We start from the raw sequence: 15,590 nt of genomic DNA on the forward strand, positions 1-15,590 counted from the left end.
GTGTCATTTGGTGCTTTTAAAAAACAAAAAATATTACAAAACATTTTATTTATCACAATGTATGTTACATAAGGTGACCTCACACAATGGAATAAATAACAGCATCATAAAACATCCTAACAAGCAAATTTACTTCATTGGAATTATTCATCTTCAACATGACCAAAAATGAATTGGTACAGTCAGTCACAAAATACCAAGCAGTGTTCTGGAATTTGGCATCCTAATGTTTTCATTATATTCTGGCATCAAAACCTGAGAAAAAAAAAATGATGTTCTTTAGTTTAAAATATGTATGGTTATGTACTAATTTATGTCCAGCAGCTAAATTTGCTGTTAACAAGCGATAGCTGAGAACATACCAGGGAAACTGACAAAGGATTTTTTAAAATTCTCTACTGATACATCGCAATGCCAATATTAAAATGAGGTCAGCAAATAAGACCTGTGCAGTATTCATTTGGTCTTTCAAATAATCCTCCTTAAATACACATGTCATTTAATGCTCTGTTAAAAAAACAAACAAAATAACAAGGAACAAAATCATAACAAGGCAGTGAAATGTAATCCCATAAAAATAAACAAGACATCAGATCCCTCAACTTATTTACCACAATAATGGTCAAGAAATGGAGTGGTTTAGCAGATGAGGAAAAGAGAATCAATCAATGCAATCAGGATCTTAAACTTGCAAACATTACATTCTGATTGCCAACGTGAAATGTGTGACGAAACGTACAGCAGTTACACAGTGTGTGCTGCAAAAACTGCAGGTGACGTGGTAAAATGTGCATCGACACAAAGAAATTATCTACACCTGAATGTTAATTCCCCAAAGAACAAACAAAGAAAACACCAAAATCATTGTACATTTCGCTTTCACAACGATGTAAACCAACCTACATTTCAATATGGCCTTTGACATGTAATGGTATGTACCTCTAGAATAGTCAGGGCCCATTGTTTAATCTCAAATTGAATATATTAATTCAGACTGAAAAGCTTCCCTTAAACAAAAGGTAACCTGAATCATGTTTGGACAGTTTTCATTCTATCTACTTGAAAACCTTCATGACCTACACCACCCATTCTACATGCCCTGAGTCATTCAGAAATAAATAAGTCGGATATGTCATTTCACTGCTGAAATGAGATGCATTAGATACAAGCTACCCAAAGAAGTGCATCCAATTCCCATTTGCAATTCAAAACTATATTCAAGTTCAAATAAAGAGTTGGCCATAAGGCAAAATCCTCTTTTTTTGTTACACAGGAGTGATTCAGTAAGATTCATTAAAATTAGGGGCAAATATTTTAACAGTAAATCCTGTCAAATCCAGATCTGACCCCCTCACCATAGGCTGCTAATAAATAGTTTTAAGCCATTATTTACGTTATGACTGGTAATAAATAAATGTACTGGTATCAACACACATAAAAGTTTGTCATGAAACACTGGATCTCTCTAAAGGCACAGTGACACTGCTTTACGCCATTTGCCACCAGGAGGGAGTAAACAACTACCACGAACCTTACCAATTCAAGAGACTCCCTTGGGAAGCCCACAAAAACGGTCAATCCATACCTCAAAGAAATGCCTGATAACTATTTATTTAAATAAATACAAATAATATGGATTTAAACTGTACCTACAAAAATGCCTAGAAAGATGTATGGCAGTTTCTTGCTGTTGTGTGGTTGATTTAATTTTGAGAGGTGAAGAGGTTTAGACAAAGCGGCATCTTGTTCATTAGGTGAATTGTGTCAGGCCACTGACATTTTACAGTTCCTAGAACAATTCCACTGCAGAGACACTAAGCCATATTTGAACGGTCAAAACAGCTCCTTACTTTGAACAAACAAAAGCAAATAAAACACACAAATACAACTGAAAGCTACAGGAGTTTAACTTCAACATATGTGTTTGCGTTGTGTTTTCTGTGCTAGCCTTAAGCAAACGGACAGTAAGATTGGAAATATGAAACATATTTGAACTGATACACTGAAGGTGACAGTGGAATGGTGAAGAGTTGGTTTTTGGCTGGGTTGCTGGTCCTACTTCCCCCCATACATTCTCTCGATGTCATGGAGATAGTGGTTCTTCAGCTCTTTTCTTTTCAGCTTGAAGGCGTCGGTGACCAGGCCTGTCTCAGGCGTCCAAGGCTCTGGGCTTAGGCCAACCTTCACTGGGATTTCAAAGCGCTGGAGTTTTGCTGTGGGATGAGAGAAAGTTTAGCACAGCCCCTTCTTCCAGAACAGTCAATGATGATCATAGATACTCATCCTGACCCTTCCCTCCCTGACCAATCAGAATCGCTTGAGTGAAGGACCACAGTAGTTGTGCCAAGGCACATCACACTATCTGGCACCGACCAATCAGGCAACAGCACAATCTCCATTAGGTACAGCCCCATTCTGTCCCTCAAGGGGGTGGTGTAGGCAGTCATGGAGATGGAATCAAACTTATTATGGACTATTTGCATGGCTGCAGTACCACAGCGCTGGCCATTAAAGAATGTCAGAGAAGATAAGATAAAAGATTTTTTTTGTGTGTGTGTGCTAAAATGCAAATAGTACATAATAAGTTTGATGTGCTACAGAAATCTCTCCCACAGTAAGTCCAGCTGTTCTACTACTTTGGTAAAAGTTCAGTTCAGTTTTCCCGCTCATCCTAATGGTTGGATTACTAACACCACTATAAGTAACGGATCTGTTGCAGTTCTTCGGTAATACATCAAGCTAGCTCCACAGACAAATCAGGGCAAAGTCAGGAAATAGTATGGGCTGGTCTTTTTGGGAGGAAATCAGGAAGTGCTTAAAGCACCGGAGTGCACCTTGGGGTATTATCCTTATTTAAGTTTCTTTGCAGCTTAACAACGTCGTGACTAAAAACAGATCACACACATAGCGTTCTTAAATGGACCCAACAATACAAACACTTGTTCTGATAAAACGTGAGATTAGCTATGGAGTTTTAAACAGCAGGGTTATATGAAAAACTGCAGTTGCATGTGATTGCGTCTTTCAGTGAAGGTACAAAACATAGGCTATGTTCAGACTGCCAGCCAAAATCCGTTTCTGGCATATCCAGATTGAATCCAGACAAGGTTTTGAAAGTCTGGAGGCAAAAAACCCACTGAATTTTTGGACAATCAGATCCAAACCCTCCCACCACCTCAAAAGATCTGATTTGAGAAACAAATCTGATTTGCCTGTAGTCTGAATAAAGCCTAGCAACAAGACTTACATGAGGTGGCCACTACTTTAATCTCTCTTAAAACTTCCATCTCCATCACAGGGTGTTGGCAGATCTCCTCCCACGTCCCTTTAATGCCTTTTTGATCTGCCATGGTAGTCAGCTTCTTCTGGTTGGGCACCACAAAGCTGATGACGTAGTTCTGATCACTGGAAGGGCGTGAGAAAGGAAGAGTTAGGGTACAGAACCACAGACGGTCACTGTCAATAGTGAGGAAATAACTAAACAGAGTATACCTGTTTGCGTATGCACAGATGTTGTCAATGAGAGCACAGTTCTTCAGGGCTGACTCCACCTTGCCCAATGAGACATACTCTCCAGCTTGCAATTTGACAAGGTCCTTCTTACGGTCTAGAACACAACACGGAAAAAAGAAAAATGTTTAACTGCAGTCCACAATGTTCTTTACCCATATTCGTTATTGAAAGTGCTGCCACCACCCATAACTAGTTTGCTCGCTATGTGCAAGTCTGCAAGGGACTGGCGAACGCTGTGCTGTGGTGTCCAACACATTCTGGATCCCCTATAAGGCCACATACCCACAATCTGTAAGCAGCCGTCAGAATGAACTTCTCCAACATCTCCTGTGCAAAACCACCGCTGGCCACTCTCATCCACATAGAAGTCGTCGTTGAGGCTGCCATCTTTCCGGTAGTAGCCCATGGTCACATTAGGGCCTCCAATCAGGATCTCTCCACGTGGATTGGGATGGTCTTTTCTGGTGTAACCACCTGAAGATCAAGTTAACAGGTCTATTAAGATTATATCCGGCTTAAGATGATCAGAACAGTCTTCTGTTATTACAGGCTGATGTTACAGCTGAGGCATTGAAAGGTGTAGTGTAGTGAGAAAGAAGAAACATTCTCTTGTACTTACCCTCAGCCCAGTCCCTCAGTTTGATCTCACAGCAGATAAGAGGGGCTCCCACTCGGCCTGTGCTGTAGTCAGCCACTAGGAACAACAACAACACGTACTGTCAAGGTAAGTACCACCCTTTTCCATGGCTTCCTCTGAGTCCTGAGCTACTGTGTAACTAGGCTTTCATTCATTGGGAGGCAAGTTGCAACCTGCATAACTTTCCAAAGGCACTTGTTCAGAAACAAAGATTGACTAACCCACCACAGATGTTTGCAACACATACTATTTAGGTACTCATTATGTAGTTACACAACACTGAAGCAAAATGAAAAATCCTAGTGTTTGCATCGCCATGGACAGACATAAACAACAAACAACTGCCTGGAACAAAGGAACAAGACGTACAGAATACATGGACACTCATTATTCCTTTTACAACTAAACTTTTTGACGGATTTCTACCCAAAAGATGTTTCTAAAAGGATTTAAAAACTAGAATACAGTACATAGTGCAGCCCAGGTATCTCCCCACCGGACTCTCCCTCACCCTCGGTGATGGTTCCTGCTCCACAGGTCTCGGTGAGCCCATAGCCCTGGCCCACGGGACAGCAGAAGCAGATGTTCATGAAGCGCTGGGTGGCCGAGGACAGAGGCGCTCCCCCTGACAGCATCATGCGCACGTTCCCTCCCAGCAGGCCCCGCACTTTCTTAAACAGCCTGTAGATAGATAGATAGATAGATAGATAGATAGGTAGATAGGTAGATAGATAGATAGATAGATAGATAGATAGGTAGATAGGTAGATAGGTAGATAGGTAGATAGGTAGATAGGTAGATAGATAGATAGATAGATAGATAGATAGATAGATAGATAGATAGATAGATTAGATAGATAGATTAGATAGATAGATAGATAGATAGATAGATATTAATCCCGAGGGAAATTTAGTAAGGTCAGACAAACATTACCTAAGCTTATTAAATCAACTCATTTAACAGACGCTTTTACCCAAAGGTGACTAACCGCATATGTAAGCTTTTAAGTTTATTAAGTACGTTTATTAGATACATTTTAGCAGAATGTAACCTCCCGATTTATGAATACCATTTGAGCCCCAAAAGAGGAAGAATCAATCAGAACTAGGGTCACATTACTGAGTAAAGACTCTTTTCTACAGGAGTGTGAGCATGTTCTTACGCGTTACATAGGGGAGCATCGTAGCCCTTCTTGATTTGATCCAGTTTGTAGTTGTAGGCCAGCCTGAAGAGGGTTCTCTGTACAAAGCTCATCTCTTGGACTTTGCACATCACATTTTTGTTGATGCGGTCCATTATTTCCTGGTAAACGAAGGGCACTATGCGTTAGTTACGTGCTACAACTAAGGGTATGTCCAGCAGGCATGAGCTCGTTAACTTTCCCAAAAGAACTCACCGGAACAGCTGCCATGAGGGTTGGCTTCAGGACTGAGGAGTCTCCTTTGCTGCCTCTCTTGATCTTCGTTGACTGCAAGGAGAAGAGGTGGAAAAGAACTTTGAGCAAATGCAGTTGTGGCCAACCCACCTGAGAGTGGTAGTTACATCTGAAGTGGCCATCCCACTGAGAGTGGTAGTTAAATCTGAAGTGGCCATCCCACTGAGAGTGGTAGTCAAATCTGAGGGGCCTTTACCTGGTCGGAGAGGGTCTGGGGGGAGGAGTAGCCGATCCTACAACCATAAGTGACACACGAGATCTCTGCAGTCATCTCCAGGACATGAGCCAGGGGGAGGTAGGCGATGTACGTGTCCTTCGGGCTAATAGGAAGCACATCATCACATTACAGTATGAGGACTTGACGCAGGCGGACATTACGTAAACCTGTCTGTCAGTGACTTTCACTGCAGTAGGAAGGAGGTCGGCTCCTCGTTGACTCACCCTAGACCAGGGATCCGCTCACACTGCCCGGTCATGCCCGCGATGAGGTTGCTGTGGACGATCATGACCCCCTTGGGTCTCCCGGTGGAGCCGCTGGTGTACATGATGACTGCCAGGTCTGCGGGTTTGGGTTTCACTATCTCCAGGTTCACTGCAAGAGAGGTACCATTGAGATGGGACAAAGTGGTGCTCCAACCAATAGCCTCTTCGATGTTTAGAAATTCCACATGATCTACCAAAGGTGTCTGATACTGGTACCATAATCTACCAGGTATCTGATACCAGTCTGATATTGGCGCTCTTTCTCTCTCTTGTACAAGCTTAGTGAGATGCAGGCTGCACTTACGATGTTCTGGCTTAGCTCCCAGCTTTTGCACAGCCTCCATGCTGTGAAGCTGTATGCCCTCGGGGTAGCCCGCCGTGCTGACCGTCTTGTTCTCCACATATATGATGTGCTTGAGGTTAGGGATCTGAGGAAGCACATTCTGAGAAACAAGGAGACAAGAGATGCTCAATTAGGCAGGTTTTTAAGTCAGCCTGTCAGTTCCTCTGCTGTTAATTCCGGAGGCCATCTTCAATGGCAGGTCGAGATAGTCTTCACGTACTGCTGCCGCCAACAGCACAAGCATCATGTGGCATGAGCCGAATCTGAGCCAACGGGTTGATACGACTTAATGTCAATATGGGCATGTCTGAGCGTAGTGCGAGTGTAAATATTACTTTAAGATATTCCACTCACCTTTAGTTTAGTCTCCAGGAGCTCCACGCTGGTCACCACGTGAGTCACCCCACACTCATTCAGGCCATAGGCCACGGCTTCCTCTCCCAGGGTGCCATAAAAGGTCACCACTACAACATTCAGAGGTCATTAGGAAACAAAGATTTAAAAAAAAAAAAAGACAAATGTATTAGCCACCCTAGTTTAGAGGGATGACACAAGAAAGGGATGAATTCCATTTGGGAATGCCCAGCAGCCAGGGCAGGGCATCACACAAGTTCCTTTTGTCTAGCATTAGCCCTTGCACTCAGGAAGTGGCAAGGGGTGAGAGGGAGGAGGAGACAGAGAGGAAGTGGTCTGCTTACGGGGGAAATTGCGTCTGAAGCATGACTGGGCCGTGATCATCCATTCCGCCCGAGTCTCGCAAAAAATGGCGATGGTGCTCTTGGGTTGCTGGCCCAAAGCGGCCAAGCCACTGCCAAAGTGACTCACTATGACGTCCATTTCCTCGTAGGTGATCCATTTGTAATCTCCCAGAATGAGCTGAAAGGGAGCACAGTGACACTTTAATGACTCAATGGGGCTGCAACAGACAGTGTGATTCATGTGCTGCTGATGCAGTCAGAACCCCACTTGGCCTTAAACATAAAACACAAGACATGAGAGTCACATGACCAGAGCCAGCATGACTGGTTGGGAGGAGTCTAAGCGAGACTTTATGTTTGTCTGTCTCTGTATGCATGTGCTTTTATGACGCGTGTTATTATGTGAGCTTGTATGCTTTGATCAGGAGTGTGTTTTACCTTTTTAAAAACCTTGCCACTAGGCTGGGGCTCATTCTCCTCGCAGAGCACTTGCCGAGTGCCGAGGCAGTGGTTGGGGCCGTAGCGCTCCGCGGCGTGGTTGAACAGCTTGTCCAGCGTGTCCTTCCCGGCAAAGTCCATCTGGGCTAGGCTGTCGAAGCGGTCGATTGAGCGGTAGGGCCCCTCCGGCTGGCCCGAGGTGGACTTGGCCTTGTTGCGTTTGGCCAGAACATTCTTCTCCTGGGCCCCGGTGATGAAGTACCATGGCAGGAAGGTGAGGAGGGAGTAGAGCCACACCAGCAGGTGCACGGGCAGGAGCAGCACCGTCTGGAGGTCCATCTTCACACCCATCCTGGAGTGCAGGTGGCAGGAGGAGGAGGAGGAGGAGGAGTTTGGTGAGCTAGATGCCAAGGAGAGCTGGGCTCTCTCTCCCGAGAGGACCGGGCGACAGCAATGGACGAAGAAGAAGATGCCCGAACGCACGAGAGTGCTTGAGATGAAGACGCCCGTACGCACGAGAGTGCTTGTAGGCTGAGGTGGACGTCAGATGTCTTTGGCTGCCTGGTGGGAAACAGCAAAGCAACAGAGAAAGAGAGAGAGGTGAAAGAGAGAAAGAAGAGAGAAGTGCACACGTTACTTAAAATAAAAATAAATAAAACATTCCACTCCACTCGAGGAATTCTAGCCTTCACTCCGAGCCCACAACAAGTCTGCATGTTTGCCTGATATCGTAGAATGACTGTGTTAACAGAAGTCACGTCTGCTCAAGCCACATGCCCAAAGTAGAAGTCACAGACGTTTGTTTCAGACGCACACTAAAAAGCACTGGGCATCAAACAAAGACTCTCCTCTCCTCCCAATCACTGCAAACAATGTCAATCTATACCGTTTCAGAGCTACTCTGCAGGTGCTGCAGTAAAGGCAACCAAAGAGTTTCAACCATTTCAAGTTCCTTCTTTCGCCTTCCACACAGGATTTGTACGGTTTCTGTGTCGGTACTTGGAGGGTTTCTTTTCCTGATTTTAAAGACAGTCCTAATAATAGCTGGGCAACACACATATACAATATATACACAGACACTGATCACAAGACTCTCTTATAGATCTGCAACACCCAGTACAAGTTCTGTTCCAAAACAAGTAAGCTAACTACCTCAAAGGCATGCAAAAACCTTGCCAACACCACCAACAGCCCAGCTGACACTGATAGAAGCTTGCCAATACACTAACTGGTGTCTTTTGGCAGTATAGCTGGCAATGTCATGCATGTGAAAGCTTTTCTTCCATTTTTGCAGGGTGTTCCAGCCCGATACACAGAACTGCATAGGTCATGTCCTATATAGCTAGTGGGAAAGACACAGGTCTTTATCTGTCCTTCACATGACCATATGCTATCAAAATGAATTTGAGGATGGTACCAAAACTAGTTGCCTATAAAAACATACCTCAAAAAGTGTCAAATTGTTGCATAGTGTTACTTTAACAATTCAATTTACATGCTTTTGCCCAATCCAGCCTTTGGCCTTCAGTAAGAACCAAAGCAATGTAACTGACCAATGGCAATTCTCTCTGCTGTTTCTGGCTCAAACTCACTCCTGTAAATGTGGGTTATGGGTTAAGAAATTAAAGTCATGGGTTAAGAAATTAACGCCACACCCTATATTTCCAATAACTATGAAACACAATGTTCGGGATACATGGAGATAGCAGTGTGTACTCAATGAGTCACCATTCCTTTACATCAGTGACACCATCCTTAACCCCAGTAGCACATTTAAAACAAAATCTACCAGGCAATCCTTACACAAAGTAATTTATCTGAGCTGATACTGCCAAGCCCTGTGAAACAATTCTGTTCAATCACCTTTCTGATTACATCACAACTGCATGTTGTTGTCTCAGTACTTGTACTCTGTGCAATGACAATAAAGTTGAATCTAATCTAATCTAATTGAATCAGGTCTTGCATGATTTATAAGGGTTAGTTAGTGATAGTGAAAGGAAAGACAATCCCAAAAGATACTGTTAAGTAAAACCAGGTGATAAGAGCCTGGGCTACAGATGAGTCTTTGTTACTATTAACATATATATATTTACTCCAAATAGCTAATATTTATACCGTCACTTCAGGTAAACAAAAAAAAAGTGGTAAATGGACAAACAGAAGCAAAGAGCAACACCACACACAACTATGGCACAGTCTCTGGATTTTCATTATTCTGATTGTATCAAAATGAATAATCTCGTTTTAATCAGCAGGCGAAGTTCAAACCATATACAAATGACCACCGCATAGCCTCTGATGACCAGCACATAGCCTCGAATGACCAGCACATAGCATCTGATGACCACCGCATAGCCTCGAATGACCAACAGCAACAAGACAGCACCAGTCCACACAGCCTATAGCCTGTACATTTTAATTACTGTACAGAGCACACACACATTGTTGGTTAGAAAAAAAAAAAATCATCCAACATATAACTCAGTAACAATCAAAGAAAGTGGAAGAATGTACCTTAATGCAGTTTGTTATTTCGCTGAAGGCGTGTTGAGCTACAGCACGAGCAATATCCTGCGCCTGACGAATTACCAAATTTTCAGGCAACTATCTCTAGCTTTCAGACTAACTAAATTAACAGCAGACACAGATGACAGCTGTGTACTAGATGAATGGAACTGACTGGTCCATCTGACACACTGACTATTGAGTTTGTATCCCCCACCCCAAGGTCTATGATACCCTCTGTAGTAAAACACAGATCCAAAGCATCTTCCTCATGCCTATTGGTCCATGGAGTTCACAATGCAGCGGTGACTGAGACAGCCAATGACAGTGCGCCTTCAAGCTCACCCCACACACAGGTGAGGATACAGCTCTTCTAATCCAAACACTCATCACCACGCCAGGGATTTGATGACAAGAACTTTGAGAGCGATCCCATTAAAATGAGACCATGTGTACGCTCTGACAAATCCTAGAATCACCTCAGCTCTGACAAAGTTGACTTGATTATTTAAATACTCATTTAGTAATTTGGCAGACGATTTTGCCCAAAGCTACTAATTTATTTTATTTCCAAGTCAGACCATTTTTTTTAAAAAAAAGAGACAACTAATATTATGGTCCACCTTTGATACGCACGCTCAGATGTATATGCATATCAGAATGTTCTGCCATTATACAATTACACCATTCACATCGGTGGACAATGCAGACGCAATTAAATTACGTGTGACTGTGGTGCCCTCTTGAAGAAAATTGGTAACATTCTGTACGGCAGTAAAATTATATAATCTGATATTCAGAAAATAATATAATTTATCAGGGTAATATCTGTGACATTATAAGGACTTTGGTAATGCGGACTACATGACACATAGAAACTGCGATGCCACGCCAACTATCATCATCCACAACAGCGTGGAACGTTACTCGTGGGATGTTTGGCTATTCTATTGAGATGAGCATCACACACAGCTAAACGCCTTACTGACACAAAAGGATCAACCTAGCCGGAAATTATATAAGCAGATGTTTGCTAAACCCCTTGTAGATACTGGTGTAAAAATATGAACTATTTAAAACTGGAGAAAAACAAGATAATTATATGCTAGCCAGTGCGCTAACTGAAAGCAACGTTAACCTCTCCTGCCTGCCCGCTATTGTTAGCAGGCAAGCTAGCGGTTAAAATCTACCAAAAAGGGACATGACGAGAGAAGACAAAACCCGTTACATTTACCTGAATACAGATTAGGCTGGTAATGCGATTGTTGTACCAAGCTGACGTTATACCCGCTTATCTTGCTGGTTTAGTTACAGTCTTACCTTCAGCCCCGTCACACTCAAGTCGCCGTGATGTGTCTCAGCCAATGTTTTTTTACAGTCATTGGTCTCAGCCAACAAAACTGACCGACAGTAACCTCCCCGGCTCTCACCACTCAGAGGAAACACGGAAAATTGCGTCATCTGACTCCATATTTCTGAGCCAATAAGCTTTCACAACAAGACCCGACATTCACATGGTTTCCTTGTTCAACCTTTATGGGAGCCTGCCTGTCATTGTCAGCGGTAGACATACGTATTTCTAAGATTATGGTGCCAGTCCTTATATATCTGCTCTATATATTGCAATAGAATATTTGAATCTCCTCCAGAACCACCTGTTAAGGCAGAACATGTAGCTCATGATGTTATACACTACTTAGTAAACATTAGGACACAGAGACTTTGTAGGCCTCAAAGAACTTGTCAGTTACCTGACCATACACACATATTGTTCACTAGGTGGTTAACAAACATTACTGCTCATGATTATCTCACTTCTGCTACCTAGAAAATTGTATATAAAACTTCAGGGGATTTAAATTCAGAGTACATTCAACCAGAAAAATGTAAGAAGCTATGACAAATGACATTTGTTCAAAATGGCAGCTGTAAGGAACAGTGGAGTACAAGGCCAAATCTGGAACACTTAAAACTACAAAATGAAAACTGCTTGTGCTTGTTTGCTGGCAGAAAGATAAAGCAGTCGCTGTATATAGCTGCACAGGACCCGCGGGAAGGTGTAGCTCACACATGAGTGATGGAGCACAATTCTACTGTGCAGTAATGCCTTCCCCTGAAGGCATCAGCTACTGTCGTTTTCACATTTTCAGTCAGTTGCTTCGAAGACTCTGGTTGAGTGTTACCACAAGGTTTGAAGAATAAGTGAATTAATCATTCAGTTAGGGTAAGTGAATTAATCATTCAATAATTCTCATCAGCTGATATCAATTAAACTCATAACAAGCATGCTAACTACTGTGTATGCACATTGCTGTATTTTTCCACCAATAAAAATCAGCAGTCCATTTTTTTTATTTTTTTTTTAAACCCCAGCATTCTTCCTAGATATATCTCAACATGTTCCATTATACTCTTCATAGTATACATGAGGGAAATGGAATACTCTCAAACACTAGTGTTAGCATGGTAACATTAAATCAGTTTTGATGAATGTCTGTATGAAACATTGACTGGTTGATAGAAATGTGTATGTCATGTGCATTGTATGCTTTAGAGTGCCCTGAAGCATACTCTTAATTATTTGTGTCCTCCAAAATAAACACACACATACTTCATCTTCAACAATTACATGACAGTATTTTATTTTTTACTGGTTGTTACAGCAACTCTGAACAAAATCTTGAACAAAACCTACCATAAACTCTTAAATCAAATGTTAAGAATTGGGGCACTGTTAGAGCTTTAACACATAATGACTGAACTCCGCACACTCGATGTAGGCTTGGTCACTTCTTGCCCTCGACCATGATAATGTGATAGCCAAATTTCGTCTTGACAGGTGGATCTGTGTACACAGGTTTGTCCATTGTGCTAACTGCTAAGGCAAAGGCAGCCTCCTGGAACGGGCCCACCATCGATCCTCTTGTCATCCAGCCCAGGTCACCCTGCCATATGCAAAGTACGGTTGTTTACTGTTTTGCATGACATATTTGACACAGGCTGAGTACTGATGATAAATGACACATTTATCAGCAGTACCAACACTCAAATGGAATGGAACCCCATTAATGTAGTATTGTTAAGCCTTGCTCTGACAAGTAAAACAATATTACATGAGTTTATATGAATGTCTCCCGAGCTTTTATCCTAGAAAAGACTGCAAAATAACGCTGCACACCAATGAGTACACAATGAGGGCGCAGGCGTGGGAAAACACTCTGAAATGATATCTTCAATCCAAAACTGGTACACTGGCGAGCACAGAAAGAGACACAGTTTAATGGTGCAGAATTGAGCAAGTTATGCAATAAACACACTGACGCAAAGCGTCACGGATGTTCCACATGCTTGTCAAGACACCTTGCACAGGTGTGCCATCTGCTGGAAAAGAATGGGTGTTGCAGCTGAGTTTCCAACAACAGTTACATCCTTCCTTGGGCTCAAGGGAAACAAATGTGTTACTTACCCCTTGTCTGGCTTTGTCTTCACTGTATTGTGTAGCAACTTCACTGAAGCGTACACCGGATTTCAATTTTTCCATAGCTTCCATACATTTTCCATGTTTTTCACAAAGAATATGACGGACCTGTCAAGGCAACCAATCCAAGTAAGTCCATTACAAAGATGAAATGACTACCAAGTGTTATAGAGCAGATCATAAAGTCCTCTAGCCACGTATGGCTTAGCTTCATGAATCTTAAAAAATAATCTGGCCATGACTGATGTCATGGACCTGCCTCACGTCTATGATAGTAGCTCTACCCAGCTACTGGGGACCCAAACCCCTCAGCAACCATCTCAGTCAATGACTAAACTAGCTAATGGGGACCCAAAACCCTCAGCAACCATCTCAGTCAATGACTAAACTAGGGCGTTTTAGTCACACACAGACACAGTACTGCAAAGCACAACTGACCAATTCCCATTAATCTACGGAGGGCTAAAAGAACCAGTCTCTGACATCTATGGATCAAGTCAGGAAAAATGATCACATTTTTAAAATGTGACTAATTTACAGCTCCACTCCTCTAGTCTTCCACTGCTGATGAAGATTTGTTTGTTATGATTCAGGGTAGTGTTAAAATGACACTAACATTATTATCCCTACTGCTAGTGATGTGGCTGTTCATTTAATACAATGAAACATCACAGATCTCTCCACGTAACCGTATTGTTCCAAAGAAGGCACTGTACATGCAATCATCTTTTTGGACTTCCTGATTGTGAGGATTGGCACCTACAGAGGAGCCTGGTCGTCGGTGCACTTAATGTGGAACCCAGCTTCATTGTAAATTATTTGACAACAGCCGTTTCTGACAAACACATTTTATAGAAACACATCAACAAATCTGTGGCCAAAAATAAGCTTTACATTTCAGTACAGATTAAACCATCCACCTGCTGGAGCTAAATCTTTGTAACCTCTCTCAGCAAAATTTTAAAAAGATGAGGCTGAAGCAGGTTCTTGAGAGGGTGGATTAAACATCAGTTTAGGGAAGTGGAGGGATTCTGCTTCAGCACCGTGTTTTATTTGCATATTTTCTAGATCCACTCAGCCTGAACTGCCGAGACCCATGGAATAGATGAGGCAGTGATTATACTTGCAAGATACAAATGATCTATGCACTTTCACAAGGACAGTATCCAGAAATAAACACACTGCTCTATGTTACAACTACATTAAAATAAATGTGATCTCTACAACATTACTGTTTTTGAACCTATACAATTTGACATCATGGAAATCATCATGTGAAAGATGCAGATGATGGTGTCCCCTCTACCTTGACAGCAGTGCCTCCTTTCTGAGCTTTCTCTTTCTTTTCCGTGTCACCACTGCCAGAAGCACCACCTCCACCACCACCCCCTGGAAAGAGTGTACGGAAAAAATAAGTAGTGTTACAATTTAACTTAGTAATGTCCTCCCGTCACCTCACAGATGCTCAACTAACCAGGCACTTTGTATTACATCAGGCACGTTATGATTGTGCTCTTCATACATAATGCAAGGCGGTTGACAGGAGAGAAAACAATGTATCTACGATCTCACTATCGATGACGGCTCATTGAAAGGACAACTGTCTGCATAATTGCCAAAATTGTTTGTAGAATATTTTGTATCAAAGATGGTAAGGCATCTACTCACTACTAGACACTAGTGCTGCCAGCTAACGTTAGCTAGTCTGATAGTTAGCAAAAATAGTACAGCCGTATTAGCCTGAACGCTATTGCTTTTCTTCGGTTTTCCTAATTCTTACCTTTGCCACCCTTACCACCCTTTCCTTTGGGTGGCATTTCCCATGCACTCTATATGATCACTGAAATCAGCCTGTCACAACAAAAACACAACAGACTCAAAATATAGCTGTTCTCATTCACGACTTCTGGCTTCCCCAAGAGCCCATGCGGTAACTGCGCAAGTAAAGCGCATTATCGTGAAAACGATACATGGCTCTAGTCTAGTGCATCAGTGCCGTCAACAAATGTTCTCAGCCAATCACGTTTCAGTATACATGATACGTTTCATTGATTGGC

General features: G+C 42.5%; 2 protein-coding genes across 3 annotated transcripts; both read right to left on the bottom strand.

The window, feature by feature from the left end:
• Nucleotides 1-31: 31 nt before the first annotated feature.
• acsl4a (acyl-CoA synthetase long chain family member 4a) lies at nucleotides 32-11,546 on the bottom strand. Of its 2 annotated transcripts, none has more exons than XM_012841467.3 (15): nucleotides 11,376-11,546; nucleotides 7,548-8,108; nucleotides 7,110-7,287; nucleotides 6,766-6,875; nucleotides 6,373-6,511; nucleotides 6,027-6,177; nucleotides 5,782-5,905; nucleotides 5,547-5,618; nucleotides 5,313-5,452; nucleotides 4,662-4,831; nucleotides 4,133-4,207; nucleotides 3,796-3,987; nucleotides 3,493-3,607; nucleotides 3,248-3,405; nucleotides 32-2,213 (listed from the first exon to the last, which is right to left on the bottom strand). In XM_012841467.3, exons 2-15 carry the CDS (start codon nucleotides 7,896-7,898, stop codon nucleotides 2,056-2,058), a joined length of 2,133 nt encoding a protein of 710 aa, XP_012696921.1. In that variant the 5' UTR covers nucleotides 7,899-8,108; nucleotides 11,376-11,546; the 3' UTR covers nucleotides 32-2,055. The 2 variants fall into 2 exon arrangements, with proteins under 2 accessions (XP_012696921.1, XP_031442945.1); XM_031587085.2 differs by having other exon boundaries at nucleotides 11,290-11,385.
• Nucleotides 11,547-12,675: 1,129 nt separating this feature from the next.
• On the bottom strand, nucleotides 12,676-15,492 carry pin4 (protein (peptidylprolyl cis/trans isomerase) NIMA-interacting, 4 (parvulin)). The gene is made up of 4 exons (XM_012840484.3): nucleotides 15,314-15,492; nucleotides 14,840-14,922; nucleotides 13,522-13,641; nucleotides 12,676-13,000 (listed from the first exon to the last, which is right to left on the bottom strand). Exons 1-4 carry the CDS (start codon nucleotides 15,348-15,350, stop codon nucleotides 12,842-12,844), a joined length of 399 nt encoding a protein of 132 aa, XP_012695938.1. The 5' UTR covers nucleotides 15,351-15,492; the 3' UTR covers nucleotides 12,676-12,841.
• Between the last annotated feature and the right edge of the window lie 98 nt (nucleotides 15,493-15,590).

The sequence above is a fragment of the Clupea harengus genome, chromosome 20 (assembly GCF_900700415.2).
Source record: "Clupea harengus chromosome 20, Ch_v2.0.2, whole genome shotgun sequence".
NCBI classification, from domain to species: domain Eukaryota; kingdom Metazoa; phylum Chordata; class Actinopteri; order Clupeiformes; family Clupeidae; genus Clupea; species Clupea harengus.

What these genes read in the sequence shown, in the direction of transcription:
- acsl4a (XM_012841467.3), bottom strand. Translation starts at nt 7,898, where the DNA reads ATGGGTGTGAAGATGGACCTCCAGACGGTGCTGCTCCTGCCCGTGCAC. An exon ending in GATGCTCCCCTATGTAACGC is followed by an intron (nt 4,832 to 5,312) that starts GTAAGAACATGC and finishes ATCTATCTACAG; the next exon opens with GCTGTTTAAGAAAGTGCGGG. An exon ending in CGGCTGCTTACAGATTGTGG is followed by an intron (nt 3,608 to 3,795) that starts GTATGTGGCCTT and finishes GTTGTGTTCTAG; the next exon opens with ACCGTAAGAAGGACCTTGTC.
- pin4 (XM_012840484.3), bottom strand. Translation starts at nt 15,350, where the DNA reads ATGCCACCCAAAGGAAAGGGTGGTAAGGGTGGCAAAG. An exon ending in GGGTGGTAAGGGTGGCAAAG is followed by an intron (nt 14,923 to 15,313) that starts GTAAGAATTAGG and finishes CACTCTTTCCAG; the next exon opens with GGGGTGGTGGTGGAGGTGGT. An exon ending in AAGACAAAGCCAGACAAGGG is followed by an intron (nt 13,001 to 13,521) that starts GTAAGTAACACA and finishes TGCATATGGCAG; the next exon opens with GGTGACCTGGGCTGGATGAC.